This window comes from Festucalex cinctus, chromosome 17 (genome assembly GCF_051991245.1).
Source record: "Festucalex cinctus isolate MCC-2025b chromosome 17, RoL_Fcin_1.0, whole genome shotgun sequence".
Taxonomy (NCBI): Eukaryota; Metazoa; Chordata; class Actinopteri; order Syngnathiformes; family Syngnathidae; genus Festucalex; species Festucalex cinctus.
This window is the reverse complement of record NC_135427.1, coordinates 3,232,047-3,247,807: the sequence shown is the minus strand read 5'-3', so window position 1 is coordinate 3,247,807 and position 15,761 is coordinate 3,232,047. Positions and strand designations below refer to the sequence as shown.

The 15,761-nt window shown below is 35.4% G+C and overlaps 1 protein-coding gene across 1 annotated transcript; it reads right to left on the bottom strand.

Annotated features, from left to right (window-relative positions):
• Nucleotides 1-12,562: 12,562 nt before the first annotated feature.
• Nucleotides 12,563-15,378, bottom strand: LOC144004565 (lymphocyte antigen 75-like). The gene is made up of 9 exons (XM_077501840.1): nt 15,177-15,378; nt 14,868-15,029; nt 14,648-14,754; nt 13,680-13,809; nt 13,569-13,604; nt 13,330-13,497; nt 13,118-13,234; nt 12,925-13,032; nt 12,563-12,847 (listed from the first exon to the last, which is right to left on the bottom strand). Exons 1-9 carry the CDS (start codon nt 15,235-15,237, stop codon nt 12,828-12,830), a joined length of 909 nt encoding a protein of 302 aa, XP_077357966.1. The 5' UTR covers nt 15,238-15,378; the 3' UTR covers nt 12,563-12,827.
• Nucleotides 15,379-15,761: the final 383 nt, after the last annotated feature.

The window sequence follows — 15,761 nt, the reverse complement described above, 5'->3', positions numbered from 1 at the left end:
CCGACAAAAAAACGACCATGTATAGTAAGGCTTTTTTTTCCGACAAAAAAAAGACCATGTATAGTAAGGCTTTTTTTTCCGACGTAAAAACGACCATGTATAGTAAGGCTTGTTTTTCCGACAAAAAAACGACCATGTATAGTAAGGCTTTTTTTTCCGACATAAAAACGACCATGTATAGTAAGGCTTTTTTTTCCGACAAAAAAACGACCATGTATAGTAAGGCTTTTTTTTCTGACAAAAAAACGACCATGTATAGTAAGGCTTTTTTTTCCGACAAAAAAACGACCATGTATAGTAAGGCTTTTTTTTCCGACAAAAAAACGACCATGTATAGTAAGGCTTTTTTTTCCGACATAAAAACGACCATGTATAGTAAGGCTTTTTTTTCCGTCAAAAAAACTACCATGTATAGTAAGGCTTTTTTTTCCGTCAAAAAAACTACCATGTATAGTAAGGCTTTTTTTTCTGACAAAAAAACGACCATGTATAGTAAGGCTTTTTTTTCCGACAAAAAAACGACCATGTATAGTAAGGCTTTTTTTTCCGACAAAAAAACGACCATGTATAGTAAGGCTTTTTTTTCCGACAAAAAAACGACCATGTATAGTAAGGCTTTTTTTTCCAACGTAAAAACGACCATGTATAGTAAGGCTTTTTTTCCCGACAAAAAAACGACCATGTATAGTAAGGCTTTTTTTTCCGACAAAAAAACGACCATGTATAGTAAGGCTTTTTTTTCCGACAAAAAAACGACCATGTATAGTAAGGCTTTTTTTTCAGACAAAAAAAAGACCATGTATAGTAAGGCTTTTTTTTTCGACATAAAAACGACCATGTATAGTAAGGCTTTTTTTTCCGACAAAAAAACGACCATGTATAGTAAGGCTTTTTTTTCCGACAAAAAAACGACCATGTATAGTAAGGCTTTTTTTTCCCGACATAAAAACGACCATGTATAGTAAGGCTTTTTTTTTACGACAAAAAAACGACCATGTATAGTAAGGCTTTTTTTTCCGACAAAAAAACGACCATGTATAGTAAGGCTTTTTTTTCCGACATAAAAACGACCATGTATAGTAAGGCTTTTTTTTCCGACAAAAAAACGACCATGTATAGTAAGGCTTTTTTTCCCCGACAAAATAACGACCATGTATAGTAAGGCTTTTTTTTTCCGACAAAAAAACGACCATGTATAGTAAGGCTTTTTTTTCCGACAAAAAAACGACCATGTATAGTAAGGTTTTTTTTTCCCGACATAAAAACGACCATGTATAGTAAGGCTTTTTTTCTCGACAAAAAAACGACCATGTATAGTAAGGCTTTTTTTTCTGACAAAAAAACGACCATGTATAGTAAGGCTTTTTTTTCTGACAAAAAAACGACCATGTATAGTAAGGCTTTTTTTTCCGACAAAAAAACGACCATGTATAGTAAGGCTTTTTTTTCTGACAAAAAAAACGACCATGTATAGTAAGGCTTTTTTTTCCGTCAAAAAAAGGACCATGTATAGTAAGGCTTTTTTTTCTGACAAAAAAAACGACCATGTATAGTAAGGCTTTTTTTTCCGACAAAAAAACGACCATGTATAGTAAGGCTTTTTTTTCTGACAAAAAAAACGACCATGTATAGTAAGGCTTTTTTTCCCGACAAAAAAACGACCATGTATAGTAAGGCTTTTTTTCCGACAAAAAAACGACCATGTATAGTAAGGCTTTTTTTTCCGACAAAAAAACGACCATGTATAGTAAGGCTTTTTTTTCCGACAAAAAAAAGACCATGTATAGTAAGGCTTTTTTTTCCGACGTAAAAACGACCATGTATAGTAAGGCTTGTTTTTCCGACAAAAAAACGACCATGTATAGTAAGGCTTTTTTTTCCGACATAAAAACGACCATGTATAGTAAGGCTTTTTTTTCCGACAAAAAAACGACCATGTATAGTAAGGCTTTTTTTTCTGACAAAAAAACGACCATGTATAGTAAGGCTTTTTTTTCCGACAAAAAAACGACCATGTATAGTAAGGCTTTTTTTTCCGACAAAAAAACGACCATGTATAGTAAGGCTTTTTTTTCCGACATAAAAACGACCATGTATAGTAAGGCTTTTTTTTCCGTCAAAAAAACTACCATGTATAGTAAGGCTTTTTTTTCCATCAAAAAAACGACCATGTATAGTAAGGCTTTTTTTTCTGACAAAAAAACGACCATGTATAGTAAGGCTTTTTTTTCCGACAAAAAAACGACCATGTATAGTAAGGCTTTTTTTTCCGACAAAAAAACGACCATGTATAGTAAGGCTTTTTTTTCTGACAAAAAAAACGACCATGTATAGTAAGGCTTTTTTTTCCGACAAAAAAACGACCATGTATAGTAAGGCTTTTTTTTCCGACAAAAAAACGACCATGTATAGTAAGGCTTTTTTTTCTGACAAAAAAACGACCATGTATAGTAAGGCTTTTTTTTCCGACAAAAAAACGACCATGTATATAGTAAGGCTTTTTTTTCTGACAAAAAAAACGACCATGTATAGTAAGGCTTTTTTTTCCGTCAAAAAAAGGACCATGTATAGTAAGGCTTTTTTTTCTGACAAAAAAAACGACCATGTATAGTAAGGCTTTTTTTTCCGACAAAAAAACGACCATGTATAGTAAGGCTTTTTTTTCTGACAAAAAAAACGACCATGTATAGTAAGGCTTTTTTTCCCGACAAAAAAACGACCATGTATAGTAAGGCTTTTTTTTCCGACAAAAAAACGACCATGTATAGTAAGGCTTTTTTTTCCGACAAAAAAACGACCATGTATAGTAAGGCTTTTTTTCCGACAAAAAAAAGACCATGTATAGTAAGGCTTTTTTTTCCGACGTAAAAACGACCATGTATAGTAAGGCTTGTTTTTCCGACAAAAAAACGACCATGTATAGTAAGGCTTTTTTTTCCGACATAAAAACGACCATGTATAGTAAGGCTTTTTTTTCCGACAAAAAAACGACCATGTATAGTAAGGCTTTTTTTTCTGACAAAAAAACGACCATGTATAGTAAGGCTTTTTTTTCCGACAAAAAAACGACCATGTATAGTAAGGCTTTTTTTTCCGACAAAAAAACGACCATGTATAGTAAGGCTTTTTTTTCCGACATAAAAACGACCATGTATAGTAAGGCTTTTTTTTCCGTCAAAAAAACTACCATGTATAGTAAGGCTTTTTTTTCCGTCAAAAAAACGACCATGTATAGTAAGGCTTTTTTTTCTGACAAAAAAACGACCATGTATAGTAAGGCTTTTTTTTCCGACAAAAAAACGACCATGTATAGTAAGGCTTTTTTTTCCGACAAAAAAACGACCATGTATAGTAAGGCTTTTTTTTCTGACAAAAAAAACGACCATGTATAGTAAGGCTTTTTTTTCCGACAAAAAAACGACCATGTATAGTAAGGCTTTTTTTTCCGACAAAAAAACGACCATGTATAGTAAGGCTTTTTTTTCCGACATAAAAACGACCATGTATAGTAAGGCTTTTTTTTCCGACAAAAAAACGACCATGTATAGTAAGGCTTTTTTTTTCGACATAAAAACGACCATGTATAGTAAGGCTTTTTTTTCCGACAAAAAAACGACCATGTATAGTAAGGCTTTTTTTTCCGACAAAAAAACGACCATGTATAGTAAGGCTTTTTTTTCCCGACATAAAAACGACCATGTATAGTAAGGCTTTTTTTTTACGACAAAAAAACGACCATGTATAGTAAGGCTTTTTTTTCCGACAAAAAAACGACCATGTATAGTAAGGCTTTTTTTTCCGACATAAAAACGACCATGTATAGTAAGGCTTTTTTTTCCGACAAAAAAACGACCATGTATAGTAAGGCTTTTTTTTCCGACATAAAAACGACCATGTATAGTAAGGCTTTTTTTTCCGTCAAAAAAACTACCATGTATAGTAAGGCTTTTTTTTCCGTCAAAAAAACGACCATGTATAGTAAGGCTTTTTTTTCTGACAAAAAAACGACCATGTATAGTAAGGCTTTTTTTTCCGACAAAAAAACGACCATGTATAGTAAGGCTTTTTTTTCCGACAAAAAAACAACCATGTATAGTAAGGCTTTTTTTTCTGACAAAAAAAACGACCATGTATAGTAAGGCTTTTTTTTCCGACAAAAAAACGACCATGTATAGTAAGGCTTTTTTTTCCGACATAAAAACGACAATGTATAGTAAGGCTTTTTTTTCCGACAAAAAAACGACCATGTATAGTAAGGCTTTTTTTTTCGACATAAAAACGACCATGTATAGTAAGGCTTTTTTTTCCCGACATAAAAACGACCATGTATAGTAAGGCTTTTTTTTTACGACAAAAAAACGACCATATATAGTAAGGCTTTTTTTTCCGACAAAAAAACGACCATGTATAGTAAGGCTTTTTTTTCCGACATAAAAACGACCATGTATAGTAAGGCTTTTTTTTCCGACAAAAAAACGACCATGTATAGTAAGGCTTTTTTTTCCGTCAAAAAAACTACCATGTATAGTAAGGCTTTTTTTTCCGACAAAAAAACGACCATGTATAGTAAGGCTTTTTTTTCCGACAAAAAAACGACAATGTATAGTAAGGCTTTTTTTTCCGACAAAAAAACGACCATGTATAGTAAGGCTTTTTTTTCTGACAAAAAAACGACCATGTATAGTAAGGCTTTTTTTTTTCGACATAAAAACGACCATGTATAGTAAGGCTTTTTTTTTCCGACAAAAAAACGACCATGTATAGTAAGGCTTTTTTTTTCCGACAAAAAAACGACCATGTATAGTAAGGCTTTTTTTCCCCGACATAAAAACGACCATGTATAGTAAGGCTTTTTTTCTCGACAAAAAAACGACCATGTATAGTAAGGCTTTTTTTTCTGACAAAAAAACGACCATGTATAGTAAGGCTTTTTTTTCTGACAAAAAAACGACCATGTATAGTAAGGCTTTTTTTTCTGACAAAAAAACGACCATGTATAGTAAGGCTTTTTTTTCCCGACAAAAAAACGACCATGTATAGTAAGGCTTTTTTTTCCCGACATAAAAACGACCATGTATAGTAAGGCTTTTTTTCTCGACAAAAAAACGACCATGTATAGTAAGGCTTTTTTTTCTGACAAAAAAACGACCATGTATAGTAAGGCTTTTTTTTCCGACATAAAAACGACCATGTATAGTAAGGCTTTTTTTTCCGTCAAAAAAACTACCATGTATAGCAAGGCTTTTTTTTTCGTCAAAAAAACGACCATGTATAGTAAGGCTTTTTTTTCTGACAAAAAAACGACCATGTATAGTAAGGCTTTTTTTTCCGACAAAAAAACGACCATGTATAGTAAGGCTTTTTTTTCCGACAAAAAAACGACCATGTATAGTAAGGCTTTTTTTTCTGACAAAAAAAACGACCATGTATAGTAAGGCTTTTTTTTCCGACAAAAAAACGACCATGTATAGTAAGGCTTTTTTTTCCGACAAAAAACGATCATGTATAGTAAGGCTTTTTTTTCCGACAAAAAACGACCATGTATAGTAAGGCTTTTTTTTCCGACAAAAAAATGACCATGTATAGTAAGGCTTTTTTTTTCCGACGAAAAAACGACCATGTATACTAAGGCTTTTTTTCCCGACAAAAAAATTACCATGTATAATAAGGCTTTTTTTTCCGACAAAAAACGACCATGTATAGTAAGGCTTTTTTTTCCGACAAAAAACGACCATGTATAGTAAGGCTTTTTTTTCCGGCAAAAAAAACGACCATGTATAGTAAGGCTTTTTTTTCCGACAAAAAAACGACCATGTATAGTAAGGCTTTTTTTTCCGACAAAAAAACGACCATGTATAGTAAGGCTTTTTTTTCCGACAAAAAACGACCATGTATAGTAAGGCTTTTTTTTCCGGCAAAAAAAACGACCATGTATAAGGCTTTTTTTTCCGACAAAAAAACGACCATGTATAGTAAGGCTTTTTTTCCGACAAAAAATACGACCATGTATATAGTAAGGCTTTTTTTCCCGACAAAAAAACGACCATGTATAGTAAGGCTTTTTTTTCCGACAAAAAACGACCATGTATAGTAAGGCTTTTTTTTTCCGACAAAAAACGACCATGTATACTAAGTCTTTTTTTTCCCGACAAAAAAACGACCATGTATAGTAAGGCTTTTTTTTCCGACAAAAAAACGACCATGTATAGTAAGGCTTTTTTTTCCGACAAAAAAACGACCATGTATAGTAAGGCTTTTTTTTCCGACAAAAAAACGACCATGTATAGTAAGGCTTTTTTTTCCGACAAAAAAAACAACTAAGGCTATTTTTTCCGACAAAAAAACGACCATGTATAGTAAGGCTTTTTTTTTCCGACAAAAAACGACCATGTATACTAAGGCTTTTTTTTCCCGACAAAAAAACGACCATGTATAGTAAGGCTTTTTTTTCCGACAAAAAAACGACCATGTATAGTAAGGCTTTTTTTTCCGACAAAAAAACGACCATGTATAGTAAGGCTTTTTTTTCCGACAAAAAAACGACCATGTATAGTAAGGCTTTTTTTTCCGACAAAAAAAACGACTAAGGCTTTTTTTTCCGACAAAAAAACAACCATGTATAGTAAGGCTTTTTTTTTTCCGACAAAAAAACGACCATGTATAGTAAGGCTTTTTTTCCGACAAAAAAACGACCATGTATAGTAAGGCTTTTTTTTCCGACAAAAAAACGACCATGTATAGTAAGGCTTTTTTTTTTTCGACAAAAAAACGACCATGTATAGTAAGGCTTTTTTTTCTCGACAAAAAAACGACCATGTATAGTAAGGCTTTTTTTTCTCGACAAAAAAACGACCATGTATAGTAAGGCTTTTTTTTTTCGACAAAAAAACGACCATGTATAGTAAGGCTTTTTTTTCTGACAAAAAAACGACCATGTATAGTAAGGCTTTTTTTTTTGACAAAAAAACGACCATGTATAGTAAGGCTTTTTTTTCCGACAAAAAAACGACCATGTATAGTAAGGCTTTTTTTCCGACAAAAAAACGACCATGTATAGTAAGGCTTTTTTTCCGACAAAAAAACGACCATGTATAGTAAGGCTTTTTTTTCCGACAAAAAGACGACCATGTATAGTAAGGCTTTTTTTTTCCGACAAAAAGACGACCATGTATAGTAAGGCTTTTTTTTTCCGACAAAAAAACGACCATGTATAGTAAGGCTTTTTTTTCCGACAAAAAAACGACCATGTATAGTAAGGCTTTTTTTTCTGACAAAAAAACGACCATGTATAGTAAGGCTTTTTTTTCTGACAAAAAAACGACCATGTATAGTAAGGCCTTTTTTTCTCGACAAAAAAACGACCATGTATAGTAAGGCTTTTTTTTCCGACAAAAAAACGACCATGTATAGTAAGGCTTTTTTTTCCGACAAAAAAAACGACTAAGGCTATTTTTTCCGACAAAAAAACGACCATGTATAGTAAGGCTTTTTTTTTCCGACAAAAAACGACCATGTATAGTAAGGCTTTTTTTTTCCGACAAAAAAACGACTAAGGCTTTTTTTTTCCGACAAAATAACGACCATGTATAGTAAGGCTTTTTTTTTCCGACAAAAAAACGACCATGTATAGTAAGGCTTTTTTTCCGACAAAATAACGACCATGTATAGTAAGGCTTTTTTTTTCCGACAAAAAAACGACCATGTATAGTAAGGCTTTTTTTCCGACAAAAAAACGACCATGTATAGTAAGGCTTTTTTTTCCGACAAAAAAACGACCATGTATAGTAAGGCTTTTTTTTTCCGACAAAAAAACGACCATGTATAGTAAGGCTTTTTTTTCTCGACAAAAAAACGACCATGTATAGTAAGGCTTTTTTTTCTCGACAAAAAAACGACCATGTATAGTAAGGCTTTTTTTTTTCGACAAAAAAAACGACCATGTATAGTAAGGCTTTTTTTTCTGACAAAAAAACGACCATGTATAGTAAGGCTTTTTTTTCCGACAAAAAAACGACCATGTATAATAAGGCTTTTTTTTCCGACAAAAAAACGACCATGTATAGTAAGGCTTTTTTTCCGACAAAAAAACGACCATGTATAGTAAGGCTTTTTTTTCCGACAAAAAAACGACCATGTATAGTAAGGCTTTTTTTTCCGACAAAAAAACGACCATGTATAGTAAGGCTTTTTTTTTTCGACAAAAAAACGACCATGTATAGTAAGGCTTTTTTTTCTGACAAAAAAACGACCATGTATAGTAAGGCTTTTTTTTCTGACAAAAAAACGACCATGTATAGTAAGGCCTTTTTTTCCGACAAAAAAACGACCATGTATAGTAAGGCTTTTTTTTCCGACAAAAAAACGACCATGTATAGTAAGGCTTTTTTTTCCGACAAAAAAAACGACTAAGGCTTTTTTTCCGACAAAAAAACGACCATGTATAGTAAGGCTTTTTTTTTCCGACAAAAAAACGACCATGTATAGTAAGGCTTTTTTTCCGACAAAAAAACGACCATGTATAGTAAGGCTTTTTTTTCTCGACAAAAAAACGACCATGTATAGTAAGGCTTTTTTTTCTCGACAAAAAAACGACCATGTATAGTAAGGCTTTTTTTTTTCGACAAAAAAACGACCATGTATAGTAAGGCTTTTTTTTCTGACAAAAAAACGACCATGTATAGTAAGGCTTTTTTTTCCGACAAAAAAACGACCATGTATAGTAAGGCTTTTTTTTCCGACAAAAAAACGACCATGTATAGTAAGGCTTTTTTTTCCGACAAAAAAACGACCATGTATAGTAAGGCTTTTTTTTTCCGACAAAAAAACGACCATGTATAGTAAGGCTTTTTTTTCTGACAAAAAAACGACCATGTATAGTAAGGCTTTTTTTTCTGACAAAAAAACGACCATGTATAGTAAGGCCTTTTTTTCTCGACAAAAAAACGACCATGTATAGTAAGGCTTTTTTTTCCGACAAAAAAACGACCATGTATAGTAAGGCTTTTTTTTCCGACGAAAAAACGACCATGTATAGTAAGGCTTTTTTTTCCGACAAAAAACGACCATGTATAGTAAGGCTTTTTTTTCCGGCAAAAAAAACGACCATGTATAGTAAGGCTTTTTTTTCTGACAAAAAAACGACCATGTATAGTAAGGCTTTTTTTTCTCGACAAAAAAACGACCATGTATAGTAAGGCTTTTTGTTCCGACAAAAAAACGACCATGTATAGTAAGGCTTTTTGTTCCGACAAAAAAACGACCATGTATAGTAAGGCTTTTTTTTCCCGACAAAAAAACGACCATGTATAGTAAGGCTTTTTTTCTCGACAAAAAAACGACCATGTATAGAAAGGCGTTTTTTTCCGACAAAAAAACGACCATGTATAGTAAGGCTTTTTTTTCTGACAAAAAAACGACCATGTATAGTAAGGCTTTTTTTTCTGACAAAAAAACGACCATGTATAGTAAGGCTTTTTTTTCCGACAAAAAAACGACCATGTATAGTAAGGCTTTTTTTTCCGACAAAAAAACGACCATGTATAGTAAGGCTTTTTTTTCCGACAAAAAAACGACCATGTATAGTAAGGCTTTTTTTTCTCGACAAAAAAACGACCATGTATAGTAAGGCTTTTTTTTCTCGACAAAAAAACGACCATGTATAGTAAGGCTTTTTTTTTTCGACAAAAAAACGACCATGTATAGTAAGGCTTTTTTTTTCCGACAAAAAAACGACCATGTATAGTAAGGCTTTTTTTTTCCGACAAAAGAACGACCATGTATAGTAAGGCTTTTTTTTCCCGACAAAAAAACGACCATGTATAGTAAGGCTTTTTTTTCCCGACAAAAAAACGACCATGTATAGTAAGGCTTTTTTTTCTCGACAAAAAAACGACCATGTATAGTAAGGCTTTTTTTTCTCGACAAAAAAACGACCATGTATAGTAAGGCTTTTTTTTCCGACAAAAAAACGACCATGTATAGTAAGGCTTTTTTTTCCGACGAAAAAACGACCATGTATAGTAAGGCTTTTTTTTCCGACAAAAAACGACCATGTATAGTAAGGCTTTTTTTTCCGGCAAAAAAAACGACCATGTATAGTAAGGCTTTTTTTTCTGACAAAAAAACGACCATGTATAGTAAGGCTTTTTTTTCTCGACAAAAAAACGACCATGTATAGTAAGGCTTTTTGTTCCGACAAAAAAACGACCATGTATAGTAAGGCTTTTTGTTCCGACAAAAAAACGACCATGTATAGTAAGGCTTTTTTTTCCCGACAAAAAAACGACCATGTATAGTAAGGCTTTTTTTCTCGACAAAAAAACGACCATGTATAGAAAGGCGTTTTTTTCCGACAAAAAAACGACCATGTATAGTAAGGCTTTTTTTTCTGACAAAAAAACGACCATGTATAGTAAGGCTTTTTTTTCTGACAAAAAAACGACCATGTATAGTAAGGCTTTTTTTTCCGACAAAAAAACGACCATGTATAGTAAGGCTTTTTTTTCCGACAAAAAAACGACCATGTATAGTAAGGCTTTTTTTTCCGACAAAAAAACGACCATGTATAGTAAGGCTTTTTTTTCTCGACAAAAAAACGACCATGTATAGTAAGGCTTTTTTTTCTCGACAAAAAAACGACCATGTATAGTAAGGCTTTTTTTTTTCGACAAAAAAACGACCATGTATAGTAAGGCTTTTTTTTTCCGACAAAAAAACGACCATGTATAGTAAGGCTTTTTTTTTCCGACAAAAGAACGACCATGTATAGTAAGGCTTTTTTTTCCCGACAAAAAAACGACCATGTATAGTAAGGCTTTTTTTTCCCGACAAAAAAACGACCATGTATAGTAAGGCTTTTTTTTCTCGACAAAAAAACGACCATGTATAGTAAGGCTTTTTTTTCTCGACAAAAAAACGACCATGTATAGTAAGGCTTTTTTTTTCGACAAAAAAACGACCATGTATAGTAAGGCTTTTTTTTCCGACAAAAAAACGACCATGTATAGTAAGGCTTTTTTTTTCCGACAAAAGAACGACCATGTATAGTAAGGCTTTTTTTTCCCGACAAAAAAACGACCATGTATAGTAAGGCTTTTTTTTCCGACAAAAAAACGACCATGTATAGTAAGGCTTTTTTTTCTGACAAAAAAACGACCATGTATAGTAAGGCTTTTTTTTCAGACAAAAAAACGACCATGTATAGCAAGGCATTTAAAAAAAAACAAAAAACGACCATGTATAGTAAGGCGTTTTTTTTTTAAAAACATGACCATGTATTGTTAGGCGTTTTTTTTTTTTTTTAACTACCATGTATAGTAAGCCGTTTTTCTTAACAAAAACGACCATGTATAGTAAGGTTTTTTTTTTTTCCCTTCTAAACGACCATGACGGTTACGATCCGGGACGTGGGAGCCTGTGGACCCGAGTGCAAATACGTGAGGCAGGCAGAGTCACTTTGAGAGTCTTTAATCAAGCAACGTAGAAGTAAGCAGAGCAAGGCAAGGCGAGGAGAGTCCAAGCGGGAAGTGGATGATCCAGGCCGGTGGGCTCCGGTATACAGGCGAGTATGTGGCTTTTGCAGGTGCGGGATATCTCGGCAGCAAGTCGTGATCAGAACACGAGTCGAAACAAAGGCAGGACGGAGGCTGGATGCAACTGACTGTTGGAACAGTTAGCGTTGATCTGGCACATAAAAAATTATGATCATGTGTAGCCTACATGTCTGCGCTGGAGATTCATTTGCTTCCAATTTCTTCGACAAAATGGACGACATAATGAGCCACTACACAAGACAAAGTCCAAACAATTACAGTACACTGAAAATAAAATAAAATACATAGAGAAAACTTGGCAATTGCACTTTCAAGATTCACTCCAATATTATAAATAAGGAAGACCAATATTATCCTGGCTTTGAAAGTTAGCTATAGCATTAGCTATCAACGTTATCTTCTGAAGTTAATGATTACAATAGCTTCCAACATTAGCTTTCCATTAGTTAGCCTCACCATTACCACAATACACTTCAGGAGCTAATATTGAAGCTAACATTTGAAGCCATCATTAGCAGTAAGTTTGATAGCTCACTTTACAAGCCAACATCAAAAGCTAACATTGGAAGCTAATTTTGAAGCTATCATTGGGGCCACATGGTGAACATTAGCTCCCGACATTGTTTTCAAAATCATCACAATGGTCAATTCCCACGCGGTCACCATGACGACACAGGTAGCGTGTGCCCTCTCAACTCTCCACCGCCACTAGAAAGAGTACAATTTGTCTCTAAAAGTCAAATTATTTCATGGTTTTGTATTTGTTAGTATCCTTCCACATATACAAGACATGTACATACACTACTGTGCAATATTCTTGGAACGCTGCAGTATTGTTACCAAGACAGCACTTTCCTTATTTTGCTTGTTGCATTATTTTATTGTAAATATTTGGTACTATAACCTACATGTGTGCCCTGTAGATGTATTTGCTTCCAATTTCTTCATCCATATGTGTGTAAATGGCAATAAAATTGCACCACTACGTTGCCATGGAAACTTCACACCAGTTGTCTTTGTTATTTTATTGAACAGTTGTTGAAAATGAAGAATTATACATAACTAAGGAAATATGAGTTGATATACATTTTGTTCAAAAGGGAAAGAAAAAGTGTATTATTCCAGAATCAAAAGTATCTTATTGAAGAAGAATTAAAGTGTTTGTGATGAACACTTCGTCCCCGTACCAGGCAGGTCACAACACAAAGTTTCATTCAGAACATTTTTTTTTTTTCTCGTTCATCTCATTCAAGGTGACTTATGGTGACGAGCCAATCAATTCTTTGCTCGCTTTCCTGCCAGAGGAAATTCAAAGATGGACGTGGGTGAGTCACTAATGCAACGAGAACAAAGTGCAAACATCGCATCTTACTTTTCTTGCAGATGAAGCCTTTCTTCACTTCACAGTCGTCCTCCTCCCATTGGCCGTTGACGGCGAGGAAGGAAAGACAGCGTTCGACGCCGTCGTAATGAAGACCGTCTGAAGAAGACAGGAAGAAATCGGAATCTTAAGCGCCCCATTTCTCCACGTTGTCGCCTTCAGACATGCGTTAGCTAGCAAGAACCTGCGCTCCAGCGCATGTACGCCATCCGGGATCCGTCGCTCCACTGCCAGGAGTTGGGGGTCCAGGAGTTGCCGTCCATCCACAGGGAGGTCTCGTTCCAGCACCCCTGAAGGGAGTCTACGGACGAAAGTCAATTTTGTCCCCGCCGTGCCAACTTAACTTCGGTTTTGCTCCCAAAAGGCAAAGTGAAGCTAAGCGACAGGTCGCGTTACCTTGCAGGAAGGTCTGCTCCTTGAAGTCGGCGATTCTGAGCAGGTCCCCGCCCTTGGCCGTGCATACCCGTCGCGCGTCGTCCCAAGTTATCCAGTAATTGTTGTTGAAAAGGTAACAGAAGTCGTCGGAGGGGTTGCCCGCCCACCAGCCGCAGTCGTCAGTCCAAACTGCAATCAAAACGCTATTTGACAAAGTCATATACTGTACGCGTGTGTCTGCCGTCGTGCCGTAACATCACCTGGTTTTCGTGGAGGAACGGGCGCCGAGCCCCTGGCTGTAAAAACGGACACAATGCACATCAAATATGAGCACATTGGGAGAATAATATAAGCGATAATAACTTCCAGACCTTTTTTACAGATGAAGTTGCTTGCCGCATTGCAGTTGGCGATACACATGCCTCCATTGATGTCATGCATCTTCAAACACTGGGAGATGTTCAAGGCCGACAAGCCGAAAGGGCGTCGAGGGTTTTCGTCCTGTTCATCATTAACATACACTTGAAAAGGTGACTTTTCACATTAGAGTATGGTAAAATTATATTACTATTTTTTTTTTTTAATACTATAATTTCTGCACTGTAAAATGACCACTTAACTCATTTGCTCCCAAACACGTATAAATACGTTCTATTTTAAATGTTTTAAGTCTCCCAAAGACGTATTTATACGTTTTTTTCCCCTTTGGCTAACTCATACAGAAGGCTTTGATGCAGCCTTTCAACTGCAAAGAACGGTTGCAGAAATGGTAGTTATTACACAAACGGCCAGCAGGTGGCAGCAGAGCAAAGGAGATCAACCAGGGCCATGTAGAAAAAAAAAGCTCAATTACTTACAATTTTAAATAGATTTGTGAAAACTGATGAAACTTAAGCTCTCTTCTAATGCTAATTGCTGCAACATGGAAACAGATAGAAACATACTTTTTTTCCTGATGAAAGAAAAGACTTTAATCTTTCTTTTGCTTTTATAGCAATTCAACACAATATTCTGTGGGCCTTGCAAAATCAGTCAAAATCCAGTAAAACAGCCGGGAGCGAACGGGATTGCTTCTGTGAAAATGGCGGCGAGTGAATGAGTTAAATGGTGGGAAGAAAGAACATTGACATTTAACGTTGGCAAGAAAACATTCCTATGACAAAATAGTTGAAACATGCTACATTTCCTTTTTAACATTGGAAAAATAAAGTTTTAACATTAGCACCAGTAACGTCAAACAGCCAAGGCGGAATGGAATGAAAAAAAAACAAAAAAAAAAAAACAAAGACTCCGAATCAAATGACAACTTGATTGATCCTGCTGTAAATGTTTCACTTACTAGAGCTGTTCCATCACTAAATGTATTCTTCTGTCCATTAGAACCCGTCAATCCAATCCAATACCATTTGTGTCTGTGACCTCCTTCACGCACTGAGACCACGTGATCTTCACGCAAGGAGAACATGAGCTTTAATTAGTACAAGAACAGCAACCGAATTTGTGGATGTTGTGCAGCTTGTGCGGGAAAGTCAAAGCGACATTTTAGTCTTGGCGCTTACCTGTCAAGAATTTGTACTCGCCCCACGAGTGGATGCTGATCAGGTGACTTTTCCTTCTGATGCAAAAATCCTCGGCATCCTGCCACACTTTTTTCTCGGTTTTATTGTCAAAGTAATAGCAAAAACCACGGTATGACACTTCATCAGGGTCGCAGCCGGAATCTAACGGTCGTAATGAGAAAAGCACGGCGGGACAGAAAAGTAGAGCATCAGTGCAGGTTGACTCAAGGACTTCAACTTTAAAAAAATAAGTCGGAATTCAACTGTTATGAAAATAAAATAGCCCATCACAAATGAACGTTGACTCACCAGAAGTCGCGCATGCGTAAAGGGCGAGCAGCGCCTGCACAAGCCATCGTAATGCGTCCATCTTCAGCGTCCCCTGGTGGCGGCTAATGGGACCAGTTCGGCATATGACGAGAGAGGTGATTCGTTTGCGGTTCACCGAACAGGAAGGCGAGTTTCAGCGAGAACGGCGTGTTCGCTTACGTCAACGTCGTTGCGCTCTCGTGGCATTTATGTCAAAGTTGTAGAAGCCCACCTATGAGGGCAAATAAAGGAATGACGGCCCATAACGTTGCCCTTTTAAAAAATAAATAAATAAATAAAATGTAATAGACATGACGCATTAACGGACCAATGACGTCATGAAAGTTTAAACTGTAACGTCATAACTTTTGGCCAGCATGTGATGCCTTATCGCAATATTTACGTAAATGGATAGGTTAAAAAAAAATAAAAAAATAAAAACTCTCCATCAGTCCTGCTTATATTAACTATTGGATGTAATGATTGGACAGAATCAAATGCCATCAGTCTGTGTTGAACTGCTGAAGGAAGATTTAATGTTATGTTCAGAAGAAGTGAAATGTTGATTATGTTACAGGACAGAAC